This window comes from Manis pentadactyla, chromosome 8 (genome assembly GCF_030020395.1).
Source record: "Manis pentadactyla isolate mManPen7 chromosome 8, mManPen7.hap1, whole genome shotgun sequence".
NCBI classification, from domain to species: domain Eukaryota; kingdom Metazoa; phylum Chordata; class Mammalia; order Pholidota; family Manidae; genus Manis; species Manis pentadactyla.
This window is the reverse complement of record NC_080026.1, coordinates 72150458-72166177: the sequence shown is the minus strand read 5'-3', so window position 1 is coordinate 72166177 and position 15720 is coordinate 72150458. Positions and strand designations below refer to the sequence as shown.

The following is a 15720-nucleotide window of genomic DNA, read 5'->3' as shown; positions in this document are numbered from 1 at the left end:
GGGATATCTTCTCTTTACCCCTCCAAATCGACTCTCTTTCTTTATACTTTTCTCTTTGCCCAAGAGGCTGACTTGTAAGAACAAGGTCAGCAAGCAGCCTTGACCATTGGTTTTCAGCTCAGTTCAAACAATGGAAATCTTGAACAAGAGACCAGAGGAGGAAAGAGAGTGATTAGACAATTCAGTTGTCAGTTTATTGCCCTGGCTCCCTCCATGAGGTCAGCTAAGGCAGGCTGTCTCCCTCTGCTATGAGCACAGCCCCTTTCAGTGTGGCCCTCCCTACCTGACTTTCTCATTCTGGGTGTGGTGACCCCTTGCCCCCATCTCCCTTCAGGTCTAAGGTGGTTAACAGCTCACCTGTCACTAGCCAAAGGTACTGTACAATCCCCTGCAGTTTCCCTCATTAGATGACCAGATACTTTTTTGTCAAACATTTTGAGAGTGAACTAGAATTCATTAATAATAACAGGTCAAGCAAACCAGGATGTGCGGTTACCCCACCCTGCTTTTCCATGCCTTTAATACCCTCCTTGGGTTATCCTGATTTTCCTGCTATGTTTTGTCCCAACACGCAGACAAGCTGCAAGTTGTGACTCAAAGTACTACGTTGCAATGTATACATAAAAGTCAAGAGATTCTATTGTGAAGGTGTATATTTTCCTGTCCTCTTTTCAGAGCCAGATTATTTCCTACTGGGGTTATCCTTGTGAAGAGTATGATGTTATCACAACAGATGGTTATATCCTTGGAATTTACAGGATTCCTTATGGAAGAAGATGTTCCAGAACAGGTAGGATTTATTGTGCTATGAAACAAATAATGCCTAATGCAGAGATTCTGAGATATGCTGACAGCAGCAGGGCAGCTTTTGTTCCTCCTCTAGAGGAGGAAACTTCTCACCTCCATCTCTTCTACTCCATTGCATTTGGATAACCCTTTGTAATTTTTAAAGCATTTTCACACACTCTTTAGTGTTTTCTTTTCTCCATGACTTTTTCCTCCCTCCAAAGAACACATACACGCACACAAAAAGAAAAACAAAACAAAAACAAAAAACTTGGTCTTACTCTAGAGATACCACTTTCCAGGCTTAAAAACCAGAAACCTATGAATCATTTTGGTACTTTCTTCTCCCTCTCCTCCTCTATCTAGCCAATCACCAATAGACACCAATTTTGCCTTCCAAATTTTGCTGCCACCTGAAAACTTTTCTCAGCTTCATTATCATTCAAGTCTAGACTTGGCCATCACCATCTTTTGCTTCAGCCACCACAATAGCTTTATAACTGGCATTACTTCATTTGTGATTAGTTCTCCAACCAAGTCACCGAAGCTTTTTAAAAAAAAAATTAATCTGACCCTATTAGTTCAATACTTAAACTTAATTAAAGAGTCATTTCTAGCTCCCTACAATACAGGTTGATATCCACAGAGAAAAGAGGGATCCACTTGGCAAGAACTGTTCGCTTTCTTCTCTCATTTTTTAGTCCCTTCTATTCTTTGGAGTGTTGTATAACAAAATTCCCCAATATCAGAGGGATTGACTATTATTTAAAGAGAAAATGTAGATTTTTAAAAACAGAGAGATATTGTTGATTTTATAGAAGCAACCTTTCCCAATACAACTCCATTACCTTTTTTAAATATTCATGAGAACTTGTTTCCCCAGATTTTTACCTTATCAGTTCTGCCAGATAGTTGTCAAAATGTATGAGATGGAAAGCTGGCTCTACATGAGAAGCAGCCTGAGGGCTCAGATCAAAGAGGGATGGTGGTCTATGACCGCTCTTTAGCAATAATTTAGCAGAATTAGTAACACCTCTTCTTTCTGTTTTCTCATGGATTTAGTTCCTTGCTTCAAGATGGCTGAGGGCTCTCTGAGAATCCAGCCTAGCCTACCAATCTCAGGAAGCTGGTTGAGCCCAAGAAGTGACCTGAGGAAGAGTCCTGGGGTTCCAACACAGCATCACAAACCATTTTATAAAAGGCAGGAAAATGCTAGTCACTTTCTCTCTCTCTTCTCTGTGTTTTCAACAACACTTCCCCATTTTCTTTTTTCTCCTTTCTCTTTCTTAGTCAAATTGTTCTAATTATACTAGAGAACAAGACTTTTGTATCAAATCAATAATTTTACATTGCATAACATTTTCCTTAAAACCTTGCATTTTGCTTTCGGACAGTGCAAATTAAATTAAGCAGCATGTGTAAAATCTAGCATAGTACTTCACATTCAGGAAACATTCAACAAATGCCATTTTTACTGTTTTTGCTATTATTTTAAGAAAAATTTATTTTTATAATCAGATGTTTCTTGATAAATAAAATGTCATTAAATGGGAAATAATAATAGAGCAAATATTTATCATGCTAGCGAGTCTTTTAAGGAATTTAATTCTAATTTAATTCTTATGACCACACCATGAGGTAGAATTTATTGTTATTACCCATTACACAGATAAAATTAACTGAGGCACAGAGGGATTAATATATAGCAGAATAGATTTTGAACCAGGACAATCTGACTTCACGTACAGAACAACATACTGTATTTCATATAATCCAAATTTTACAAAGAGAGAAACAAGACATAGAGAAGATAAATAATTTGCCCACGTAAGTAGTTCAAAAAGGACTAGAGCCAGGTTTGCCTTGTGCTAAATTTCACCTCTTACCATCTCATCTCTTCTATAATACAGGCAATCAGTCAGGAAAGAGAATTTTTTGCAGACACTGTAGAAGTTCAGATACAAAATCTTTGTTGCCTGTATTTTGCAGCTCCAAAACCTGTTGTGTATTTGCAACATGGTTTAATTGCATCTGCCAGTAACTGGATTTGCAACCTACCCAACAACAGCCTGGCCTTCCTTCTGGCAGATAGTGGTTATGATGTGTGGATGGGGAACAGCCGGGGAAACACCTGGTCCAGAAAACACTTGAAATTTTCACCTGAATCGCCAGAATACTGGGCCTTCAGGTAAGGGGATACCTACTCATGAGTAAAGTGTGTACTTTGCTCATATATACAGATGAACGCCCTTTGTTTTTTCCCTTTCTGTTCAAATGCACCCACTGGAATATTCCAACAAGAAGAAAACGAGCATTTCTTCCTCTCCCCAGGCTGTGTGCACAGGCTCTGAGGAAATGCCCTTATTATTGCACTGATGTTTGTTTTAAAAACTGCACTTGTTGGGGGGTGTCAGGAATATGTATATGTGTGTATGGGTATACAAAACATATATGTAAAAAAATTCAAAATGCACATGTCAACTTTAGAAAGGCTAATTCCAACTATCACTATCAATGTAGACCTCAAAGGAAGTTTGCAGAGTTCCCTTACTAAAGAGGAAGAATGAAACTGATTTGAGAAATGGGACCAGAAACAAGGTTCTGGTTGAAAATTCTGAGTACCAGACATTCATGATAAGCCAAGAAAGCCTTGAGCTTGTGCAAAAATGACATTCAAATGTTTATCCACTGAGTAGTGAAGGAACTCTGTCCTCCACAGGCTGGTAGTGCTGAAACTTGTCCTTGGAGTCACATCCTGGGGAAGTAAGGAGAAAGCATGAGCACAAAATGACTAATGATCAGACTGTTGCCAACAGCAGCCCCTACAGTGATGTCTGCTCTAGAAGCCACACCCCCTTGGTCACATGGGCAAAGCCCTGAACTTATATGTGAGCTAAGATCCACGCCTTGAAGATCACTAAAGCCATTTGCTCCTTGGCCTCATTCCTGCCTTACTCCTGGAAGCCATCTGGCATTTCCTAGTTGCACAATGTAATTGCACTATTGCAAATAACATTATGACTCCCTAAGTGAGTGTTTTCCCAACTGCACACAGGAAAAGAAGCACCTGAGGTGCCTGATAAACAAGTAAATTACCAGGCCTCTTCCCTGGAAATTCTGACTCAGACTGTCTGGGCTGATGTTCGCAAACCTGTTTGCTTTATTCTGTTTTTTAAATAAGCATTCCGGGTAATTACTCTTTGCAAAGGAGCTTGGTAAATCTGTTTTCAAATTAAGTGAACATAACTACCTTAGAGGAAAAGTCTTTGTAGGCTTTTGCAAGTCAGATCCTTCCAATTTTGGTTGATTAGTAATGTCATTCTTGCAATCAAGGTGACCACTCTCAAGAGTTGCACAGTTGCATAGCATCATATGTTGACTCTAGTCTTACAGTTAACAAAAGCAAAGTATCTACATCCACAATGAATGTGTTTAAATATTTCAGGCCTAACAACGAGATGTGTATTCCAATTTTTTTGTTCTTTTTCTTTGGCAGTATGGATGAGATGGCTAAATATGACCTTCCAGCCACGATAGATTTTATTGTAGAGAAAACTGGACAGGAGCAACTCTACTATGTGGGCCACTCCCAAGGGACCACGATCGGTGTGTTTGGGGCAGATGTGATCTGAGAGTGTCAGAGATTCTTCTTCTATATTTGTGAAATGGGTCAGGGTTTCCTCCCTATGTTCAGCCTCTAACTTGAGGACTTGAGATGGGAAATCATTTCCTCTTGTGGGTTTCTGAGGAGAAAATAAAATGAGGGTGATAATAGGGATTTTTTCCCCCCAGAATTGCATCTGGAGATTGATACCTAAGGCTGAAGGAAAGAGAATTGTCCAGGAGGCACTAGGGAGGGGTAGAGGTGGAAGGGGTCATGCTGACGGTGCCATGAGGACTTCATACCCTCCACTCCTTCCCACTCAGCTACCAGGCTCAAGACCACGAACAGCATTTCCAACAGCTGTTTCTTCTCTGTGCCTTAATCCTAATCAAGTTCCTGGTGTAAATTAGGTCTCCATATGCCTGTACGGACAATGTACCTTATGTACATTCTCTCATTGGGAACTACGAACATTTGAGACCATTATCATCCCTATTTTAACAAATGGCTAAATTTAGAAATACTTTTTAATGGTGATTGTGCCAAATAATGCTTTAACTTTTACATAAACATCATTTAACCTTCAAAAGCATTAGCCTAGAAGAGTTCTATTTCCCATATTTACAGATTTGAGGAAACTGAGACTTATACAAGGGAGGTGATTTGCCTGAGTCTTCATCACTCAGCCAGTGAATGTGAAATCAAAATTAGAGCCTAGTTTTGTCTGATACCAAAGACTATGGTCAAGCTAGAATGTCCCTTAAGGTTTAACTACATGTCCCACAGTGAAAGTTTGATCCTTTTCTACATCACTCCCTATAAATAGATTGCATTCACCAGAGGTAAGAAACTCACTTTATTATGAGTCAGCTAACCAATTCCATCCTTGAGGAACTTAAAAATCCTTCCCTACAATTGGTACTTACCTTGAGTTGTTTTTTATTTGCTGCTTTTTAATGTGACTAATTTTTCTATTGCTCAAAATTAATTAAGACTCATTTTAAATATATAAATTAGCAATGTCTTTTCTTTCAGCTTTCATAGCATTCTCCACAATTCCAGAGCTGGCTAAAAGAATTAAGATATTTTTTGCATTGGCTCCAATCATCACAGTGAAATATACCCAAAGTCCTTTGAAAAAATTAACAGCTCTTTCCAGAAGAATAGTCAAGGTATGTGACTTCTCCAAATTTCAATCTGTAGTAACTAAAACTAGATCTATTTCAATTGATTTCAAGAGAAGAGAACCTGAGACAAATTACATTTTACAAATTTCTGAGACTGTAATAGGTGTTCGAGGTATCCATGTAGGTTTACTGATGATGTACATTTGCCAACAGGGAGCTCACTCATTCTTCAGCATTTCATATATTTTGACATGCCTGTGGTATAGTACAGTTCAATTTAATTCCATAAATATATCTAGGAGCTAGTATTTCAAAAGTATAGCATCAGGAAACAACTATATCTATACAGATACTTTTCAGTCAACTGGTTTGACTGAAAATTAGGGTACATGTGAGAAGGGTGGGAGACTCAACTAAGGGGAGAGTAGGAGATAGCTAATGGAAAGAATTATGTCATGTTAAATAGTTTGTTTTGTTCTGTTGATGATGGGAAACCAATGAAAAATGTTAAGCAAATAAATGGTTTGATCAGACTTCTATTTTTAAAAGATTGTCCTAAAAGATCTTTAACCACAGCAGATGAGCTACCATGTGTGATCAATTACTTCCTAATAGAAATTCCAGCATCATAAAGATACAGAAAAAAGATTGCTAGGCAAACTGAGAGAAAAATGAAAATGCTGTCATTGTTATAATCACAGGAGTCTTATTAGATAAGACTGTGGCTCAAAGACAAGATTTCAGTGTACAGGGCAGTGCAGAAAGACTTTTCAAACCAAGAAGGAAACATGAGCAACATTGAAGTGATGAAATTCAAGCCATGGGAAAACACATGTAACTCACTTTATTGGAAATTTAAATTTGTGAAGAAGAGTATGGGAAATAGTATTGGAAATGTAGGAGTAGATTCTGAAAAGACTTGAATATCAAGTTAAGAAGTTTGGAAATCTTGGGGAAAAGATAGTGGAAGGCAAGACAGAAACCTCCTCCCACCAAAGAAGCAACTACAGCAAATTTAACTAACCCTGAAAATGACCTGAAGACTGCAGAACAGACCACCTATACCTGATAAAGAAGAGAAGACCACATACAGAAGGGTAAAGTGGCAGAGCCATGATCAGTTGGGACCTAGGCCCTTCCTCAATTCCAGCCCACAAGCAGGAGGGACAGGAACAGAGCAGGGAGGGGATAAGCATGCAAGAATCCTGCACACCTGGCCCAGAGATCTGTTCTGCAAACAGGAGTCCACATTGCACTTGGCTTTGATGATTAATGAGTCTAGACACCAGAAAGAGTTGGAGCACTCTGGGAGACTGAGACTCCTGCCACTTGTGGAGGACAGGCATGCTCTGTTGGTTTGAGACCCAACATAGAAGTGGCAGTTTGAAAGACTTACCAGCAGCAGAAAGTGTACCAGAGGGGCAGGGAGTCTGAGGGAGCTCTCTCTGGAGGAGAAAGTGCAGGTGGATGATGCTTCCCCAGCCTTCCCTCAGCCCAACTGGTCAGGTGCTCAGGAAAGCCAGCCCCAAGTGCTCCATCCCCCTTGCTGGGGACTCAGTCCCAAGGCACTCCTACCCATCCAGCCAGCTTGGCCCAGCAGTGGTCAGACTTTGCTGCCTGTCAGAGGTGGGGGAAGCTTTCCCAGCTTCCCAGCCCTGCAGGGCCCAGCTCCAAACATTCCTTCCTCCTAGCTAACGGTTCAGCCCCATGTCGAGCTCCCCTGTGCACCCACACTGCCAACACTGCTGGCCCAGCAGTGGCTGCCTTTGCTTCCCAGCAAGCATAGCATGGCCCTGCCAACCATAAATTGCAGCAGAAATGCCTCACATCACATTAAAGGCACACAGAGGCAAGCTGTCAGCCTCTGCTGACAGAGATCAGCCACTGCTGGCAGACAGGCAGACTGGTAGCCCCACCCACAGCCTATGGACAGCAAACAGTCTTGAGCTTCTCAACACCAAAGGATGCCTTCTTGATAAAGCCATTACCTGCTAGACAAGGAGGCATAGCTGATCTACTTGATACCAAGGAAGAAACACAGAAATCCAGACAAAATGAGGAGGGAGAGAAATATATTCCAAACAAAAGAATAAGATAAGACACCAGAAAGAGAGCCAAATGAAATGGAGATCACCAATCTTCTTGATAAAGATCTCAAAGTAACAGACATAAAGTTGCTCATTGACCTATGGAAAAGAATTGATTATTTCAGTGAGAACTTCAACAAGAGATTGAAGATTTGAAAAAGAGCTACTCAGAACTGAAGAATATAGTAACTGCAATGAAAAATACAATGGAGGGAATCAATAATAGATTACTACAAGTAGAGGAGATGATTAATGAGATGGAAATTAGAGAACAGGAAAACAACAAAGCTGAGAAACAGAGAAAAAAGAATTTTAAAAAATGAGAGGATGCTAACAGAGCCTTGTGACAACTCTAAATAAAACAAGATTTTCATAATAAGGGTACCAGAAAGAGAAGAGAGAGACAAAGGAGTAGACAGTCTCTTTGAAGAAATAACTGCTGAAAACTTCCCCAGTCTGAGAAGGAATAGACACCCAGGTCCTAAAAGTACAGAGAGCCCCTAACAAAAGGAACCCCAGAAAAATAACACCAAGACATATAGTAATTAAAATAGCAAAGATTAAAGATAGGGAGAATTTTAAAAGTAGCAAGAGAAAGGCAGTTACCTATAAGGAAAACCCCATAAGGCTATCAGCAGAAACTTTACAGGTCAATAGGGAGTGACATGAAATATTTAATGTATTGAAAAACAGAAGGACCTACAACCAAGAATCCTCTACCCAGCAAGGTTATCATTCAAAATGGGAGAGATTAAATGTTTCCCAGATAAATGAAAGTGCAAAGAATTCACTTCCATTAAACTAGTCTTACAAGATATGTTAAATGGCTTCTGTAGATGGAAATGTTCTTAAATCTAAATATTTTTCATCAGTGAGAACAAACCCACAGTAAAGGTAGTTGCCCAATTTCTTACTAACCTATTATGAAGTTTAAAAGCAAAATAGTAAAATCAACTGTACACAAAATCAGTCAAGGAGTACACAAAAAAATGTATATTATAATATCTAATATATAAAGTGAGAAGAATAAAAAAATAGTACTTTTAGACTGGGTTCAAATAGAGTGTCCATCAACTTACACAAACTGCTATATATTTAGGAAACTATGAGCCTTATGGAAACCACAGACCTAAAGCTGATAAGATACATAAAAACTTAAATTAAAAGAAAAAGAAATCCAATCACAACACTAAAGGACCATCAATAACAAGAGAAGAGTGTAAGACAGGAAGAAAGGAACAGAAGGGATCTATAAAACCCAACATAAAACAATTAACAAAATGACAATAAGTGCATAATTATCAATAAATACTTTAAATATAAATGGACTGATGCACCAACCAAAAGACATGGGGTGGCAGAATTGATAAAGAAAGAAGACCCATCTATATGCTGCCTACAATAAACTCATTTCATACCTAAAGACATACACAGACTGAATGTGAAGGGATGGAAAAAGATATTTCATTCAAATGAAAGTGAGAATAAAACAAGAATATCAGTACTTATCTCAGATAAAAGAACTTATATCAGACTTCAACACAAAAAAAGTAACAAGAGACAAAGAATGAAATTATGTAATAATAAAGGGATCAGTCCAACAAGAAAATATAACAAATATCTATGTACCCAACATAGAAGCACTTAAATATGTAAAATAAATGCTAACAAAACTAAAGGGAGAAAGAGATTGCAGCACAATCATATTAGACTTTGACACCACAATTGCACCAATAGATCACCCACACAGAAAATAAATGAGGAAACCTAGTCACTGAACAGCAAATTAGATCAGATGGGCTTCAGAGATATATGCAGAATATTCCACTCAAAAGCAGCAGGATACATTTTTCCTAAGTACACATCTCCAGAATATATCACATATTGGGACACCAAAAAGCCTTAATAAATTTAAAAAGATTGAAATTGTATCAAACATCTTTTAAAATCAAAATAGTATGAAACTAGAAATTCATTACATTACGAAAAAAAAAATGACCCACAAACACATGGAGGCTAAGCAATGCTTCTAAATAAACAATGGATCAATGAACAAATTAAAACAGAAATCAAGCAATACATAGACAAGTGAAAACAAAAATTCAACAATCCAAAATCTGTGAAATGCCACAGAAGAGGGTCTAAGAGGGAAGTACATAGCAATACAAGCTAATGTCAAGAAACAAGAATGATCCCAAATAGTCTAAACTCACAACTAAAGAAACTAAAAATAAACAAATGAAACCCAAAGCTAGTAGAAGGAGGGACACAATAAATATCACAGCAAAATTAAATAAAATAGAGAAAAATAAAACCATAGAGCTGGTTCTTTGGGAAGATAAACCAAATAGGCAAACCCCTAGCCAGACTTATCAAAAAAAAAAAAAAAAAGAGAGGGGAAACAGATAAAATCTACAATTGACACAATAGAAATATGAAGAATTATTAGAGAATACTATGAAAAAGTATATGCCAATTAATGGGACACCATAGAAGAAATGGACAAATTCTTAGAAAAATACAACCTTCCAAGACTGACCCAGGAAGAAACAGAAAATCTGAACAGACCAATTACCAGTAATGATATTGAACTGGTAATCAAAAAGCTACCAACAGACAAAATCTCAAGACCAGATCGCTTCACAGCTGAATATTATCAAACATTTAAAGAAGAACTAATACCCATCCTTATTAAAGTATTCTAAAAAGTGGAAGAGGAGGGAATATTTCCAAACTCATTCTATGAGGCCAGCATCACTCTATCACCAAAAGCAGACAAAGACACTTCAAAAAAAAAGAATATTATATACCAATACACCTCATGATATAGATACAAAAATCCTCAAAAAAATATTAGCAAACCAAATCAAAGACACATCAAAAAGATCATCCATCACTGACCAAGTAGGATTTATTCCAGGGATGCAAGGTAGGAATAATATTTATAAACCAATCAATATCACACATCACATCAACAAAAACGATAAAAATCACACGGTCATCTCAATAGATGCCAAAAAAGCATTTGACAAAATTCAACATCCATTCATGATAAAAACTCTTAACAAAATGGGTATAGAGGGTATGTACCTCAACATAATAAAATTCGTATATGACACACCTACAACCAACATCATACTTAATAGCAAAAACCTGAAAGCTTTTCCTCTAAGATCATGAACAAGACAGGGATGCCCATTCTCACCACTTTTATTCAACATAGTACTGGAGGTTCTAGCCATGGCAATCAGACAACACAAAGAGATAAAAGGCATCCAAATTGGTAAGGAAACAATTACACTGTTACTATTTGCAGATGATATGACATCATACATAGAAAACCCTAAAAAATCCACCAAAAAACTATTACAGCTAATAACTGAATTCAGCAAAAGTTGCAGAATACAAAATTAATACACAGAAATCTGTTGCATTCCTATATACTAACGAGAAACTAGTAGAAAGAGAAATCAGGAAAACAATTCCATTTACAATTACACCAAAAAGAATTAAATACCTAGGAATAAATCTAACTAAGGAGGTGAAAAAAAAAAGATCTATCATGGATAGATACATGTAAGAGAATTAAACTGGATTACTGTCTAATGCCATACACAAAAGTAAACTCAAAGTGGGTCAAAGATCTGAATATAAGTTGTGAAACCATAAAAGTCTTAGAAGAAAATGTAGGCAAAAATCTCTTGAACATAATTATAAGCAATTTTCTCCTGGACACATCTCCTCAGGCCAGGGAAACAAAATAAAAAAATGAACAAATGGGATGACATCAAACTAAAAAGCTTCTGTACAGCAAGGACACCATCAGCAGAATAAAAGGCAATCTGCATTTTGGGAGAATCTATTCATAAACAATTTATCCCATAAAGGGTTAACATCCAAAATATATAAAGAGCTCATATGCCTCAACACCAAAAAAACAAATAACGCAATTAAAAAATGGGCTGAGGACCTGAACAGACATTTCTCCAAAGAACAAATATAGAGGGTGAACAGGCACATGATACGATGTTCCACATCACTAATCAATCATCAGGGAAATGCAAATCAAAACCATAATGAGGTATCACTTCACATCAGTTAGAATGTGTGTCCAAAAGACAAGAGACAAGTAGCAAGTGTTGGTGAGGTTGTGGAAAGATGGGAACCCTCCTACACTGTTGGTGAGAATGTAAATTGATGCAACTGTTGTGGAAAGCAATATGGAGGTTCCTCAAAAAACTAAAATAGAAATACCATTTGACTCAGTAATTCCACTTTTAGGAATTTAGTCAAAGTAAACAAAATCCCTGATTCAAAAAAATATATGCACCCCTATGATTATTGCTGCATTATTTACTATAACTATGATATGGAAGCAACTGATGTGTCCATCAGTAGATGAATGGATAAAGAAGATGTGGTACATATATACTATGGAATATTATTCAGACATAAAAAAGAGGTACTCTTGCCATTAGAAACAGCATGTAGACCTAGAGAGTATTATGCTATGTGAAATGAGCTAGTCAGAGAAAGACAGGTACTATATGATTTCATTTATTTTTAGAATCTAAAAATGAAACAAAATAAGCAAAATAGCTGTAGCCTCACAGACACTGAGAAATGACTGGTAGTTATCATAGGGGAGGGTTTAGGGTGGGGAGGAGAGGAAAATAAAGGGGCCCAGAAATTCCCAGTCATAATATAAGTCGGTCACAGCAATGGTAGTACAGCATGGAGAATACAGTCAGTGATTCTCTAATGTCTTCCAATGTTGACAGATAGTAACTGCACTAGTGTGCGATAAGGATTTAATAACACAGGTAACTGTTGAACTACTGTGTTGTATACTTGAAATGAATATAAGATTAAAAATCAACTATACTTCAATTAAAAAATTTTGGAAAAATAAATAAAAAGGAAAAATCTCAAATAAACAACCTAACCTTACACTTCAAGGAATTTCAAAAAAGAAGAACAAACTAACTCCAAAGTGGGCAGACTGAAGGGAATAAATAAGTTAGAGACTAGAAAGACAAGAAAGTTCAATGAAATTGAGCTGGATTTTTTGACAAGATAAACAAAATGGACAAACCTTTAACTAGTAAAAAAAGCTGGTTCAAACAAATAAAATTATAAATGAAAGAGAAATCATTACAAATGATACTATAGAGATACAGAGCATCATAAGAGACTACTGTGAACAATTATACATGAACAAATTAGATGATGTACAAGAATTGTATAAATTCCTAGAAATACACAATTTACCTAGACTGAGTTATGAGGAGAAAATCTGTAGAGACCAATAATGACCAGAGACATTGAATCAATAATCAACAATCTCCCAACAAATAAAATCCTAGGACCAGAAGACTTCACTACTGAATTCTACCAGACCAAAAGTTAATACCAATCTTTCTCAATCTCCTCCAAAAAACTGATGTGAAAGGAGCACTTTTAATCTCATTTTACAAGGCCAGCATTACCCTGACACCAGTCAGGCAAGGACACTAATAGAAAAGAAAATTAAAGGCCAATGCTCTTGATGAACATAGATGCAAAAATCGTCCAGAAAATGCTACCAAACCAAATTCAGCAGTACATTAAAAGGATCATACACTGATCAAGCGATCAAGTGGAATTTATCCCTAAATTGCAAGAATGGTTCAACATATACAAATCAATGTATATGATACACCATATTAATAGAAGGAAGGCTAGAACTCCAATGATCATCTCAATCGATACAGAAAATGCATTTGACAAAGTTAAACTTTCTTTCATGATAAAATATCTCAATAAAGAAGGTATAGAATGGCATTTTTCACAGAAATAGAAAGAAAACTATCCTAAAATTTGTACAGAACCACTGCAAACCCCGAATAGCCAAACCAATCTTGAGAAAGAAGAAAAGGAGGAAGCATCATACCCCTGATTGCAAACTACATTACAAAATAGTCATCAAAACAGTATAGAGACCAGAAATAGTTCCCTGCTTGTGGTTAATTTAGTCTTTGACAAGAGGGCTATAAATACACAAAAGGGCAAAGGATTGTCTCTTTGCTAAATGGTATTGGGATGACTGGATAGTGACATGCAAAACAGTAACATTAGACCCCTATGTTATACCACTCATAAAATTAACTTGAAACAGATTAAAGACCTGAAATCTTAATACTACTAGAAGAAAATCTCCTTGACATTGATCTTACCAATGATTTTTTTTAATTTTGATATCATTAATCTACAATTACATGAAGAACATTATGTTTACTAGACACCCCCCTTCACCAAGTCCCCCCCACATACCCCTTCACAGTCACTGTCCATCAGCGTAGTAAGATGCTGTAAAATCACTACTTGTCTTCTCTGTGTTGTACAGCCCTCCCCGTGCCCCCCACCCACTGCATTATACATGCTAATTGTAATGTCCCCTTTCTTTTTCCCCACCCTTATCCCTCCCTTCCCACCCATTCCCCACAGTCCCTTTCCCTTTGGTAACTATTAGTCCATTCTTGGGTTCTGTGATTCTGCGGCTGTTTTGTTCCTTCAGTTTTCCTTTGTGCTTATACTCCACATAGGAGTGAAATCATTTGGTACTTGTCTTTCTCCACCTGGCTTATTTCACTGAGCATAATACCCTCTAGCTCCATCCATGTTGTTGCAAATGGTAGGATATGTTTTTTTCTTATGGCTGAGTAATATTCCATTGTGTATATGTACCACATCTTCTTTATCCATTCATCTACTAATGGACATTTAAGTTGCTTCCATATCTTGGCTATTGTAAATAGTGCAGTGATAAACATAGGGGTGCATCTGTCTTTTTCAAACTGGGCTGCTGCATTCTTAGGGTAAATTCCTAGGAGTGTAATTCCTGGGTCAAATGGTATTTCTATTTTGAGCATTTTGAAGAACCTCCATACTGCTTTCCACAATGGTTGAACTAATTTACATTCCCACCAGCAGTGTAGGAGGGTTCCCCTTTCTCCACAACCTTGACAACATTTGTTGTTGTTTGTCTTTTTGATGATGGTGATTCTTACTGGTGATATCTCATTTTGGTTTTAATTTGCATTTCTCTGATGACTAGCGATGTGGAGCATCTTTTCATGTGTCTGTTGGCCTTCTGAATTTCTTCTTTAGAGAACTGTCTATTCAGCTCCTCTGCCCATTTTTTAATTGGACTATTTGCTTTTGGTTTGTTGAGGTGTGCGAGCTCTTTATATATTTTGGATGTCAACTCTTTATCGGATCTGTCATTTATGAATATATTCGCCCATACTGTAGGATACCTTTTTGTTCTATTGATGGTGTCCTTTGCTGTAGAGAAGCTTTTTAGCTTGATAAAGTCCCACTTGTTCATTTTTGCTTTTGTTTCCCTTGCCCGGGGAGATATGTTCATGAAGAGGTCACTCATGTTTATGTCCAAGAGATCTTTGCCTATGTTTTTTCCTAAGAGTTTTATGGTTTCATGACTTACATTCAGGTCTTTGATCCATTTCTAATTTACTTTTGTGTATGGGGTTAGACAGTGATCCAGTTTCATTCTCTTACATGTAGCTGTCCAGTTTTGCCAACACCAGCTATTGAAGAGGCTGTCATTTCCCCCTGTATGTCCATGGCTCCTTTATTGTATATTAATTGACCATATATGTTTGGGTTAATGTCTGGAGACTCTATTCTGTGCCACTGGTCTGTGACTCTGTTCTTGTGCCAGTACCAAATTGTCTTGATTACTGTGGCTTTGTAGTAGAGCTTGAAGTTGGGGAGCGAGATGCCCCCCACTTTATTCTTTCTTTTCAGGATTGCTTTGGCTATTCGGGGTCTTTGGTGTTTCCATATGAATTTTTGAACTATTTGTTCCAGTTCATTGAAGAATGCTGTTGGTAAATTGATTGGGATTGCATCGAATCTGTATATTGCTTTGGGCAGGATGACCATCTTGATGATATTAATTCTTCCTAGCCAGGAGCATGGGATGAGTTTCCATTTATTAGTGTCCTCTTTAATTTCTCTTAAGAGTGTCTTGTAGTTTTCAGGGTATAGGTCTTTCACTTCTTTGGTTAGGTTTATTCCTAGGTATTTTATTCTTTTTGATGCAATTGTGAAT

The 15720-nt window shown here is 37.3% G+C and overlaps 1 protein-coding gene and 1 long non-coding RNA gene across 6 annotated transcripts in view; one reads left to right on the top strand and one right to left on the bottom strand.

Annotated features, from left to right (window-relative positions):
• Positions 1 to 15720, bottom strand: part of LOC118931485 (uncharacterized) — a 102292-nt gene that overhangs the window by 33806 nt on the left and 52766 nt on the right. For 2 of the 4 annotated variants that reach the window (XR_008998898.1, XR_005032412.2), the window contains exon 3: positions 2369 to 3541. The exons of the other annotated variants lie outside the window; for them this stretch is intronic. This is a non-coding gene — a long non-coding RNA (uncharacterized LOC118931485). Of the gene's footprint in view, positions 1 to 2368; positions 3542 to 15720 lie in introns of those variants that run through there. 4 annotated transcript variants of the gene reach the window in all.
• The window catches only part of LIPK (lipase family member K), a 60614-nt gene that overhangs the window by 29278 nt on the left and 15616 nt on the right, over positions 1 to 15720 (top strand). For both annotated transcript variants that reach the window (XM_057505862.1, XM_057505863.1), the window contains 4 exons: positions 676 to 790; positions 2776 to 2974; positions 4283 to 4392; positions 5426 to 5562. In XM_057505862.1, coding sequence (XP_057361845.1) covers positions 676 to 790; positions 2776 to 2974; positions 4283 to 4392; positions 5426 to 5562 — 561 coding nt within the window. The remainder of the gene's footprint in view (positions 1 to 675; positions 791 to 2775; positions 2975 to 4282; positions 4393 to 5425; positions 5563 to 15720) is intronic.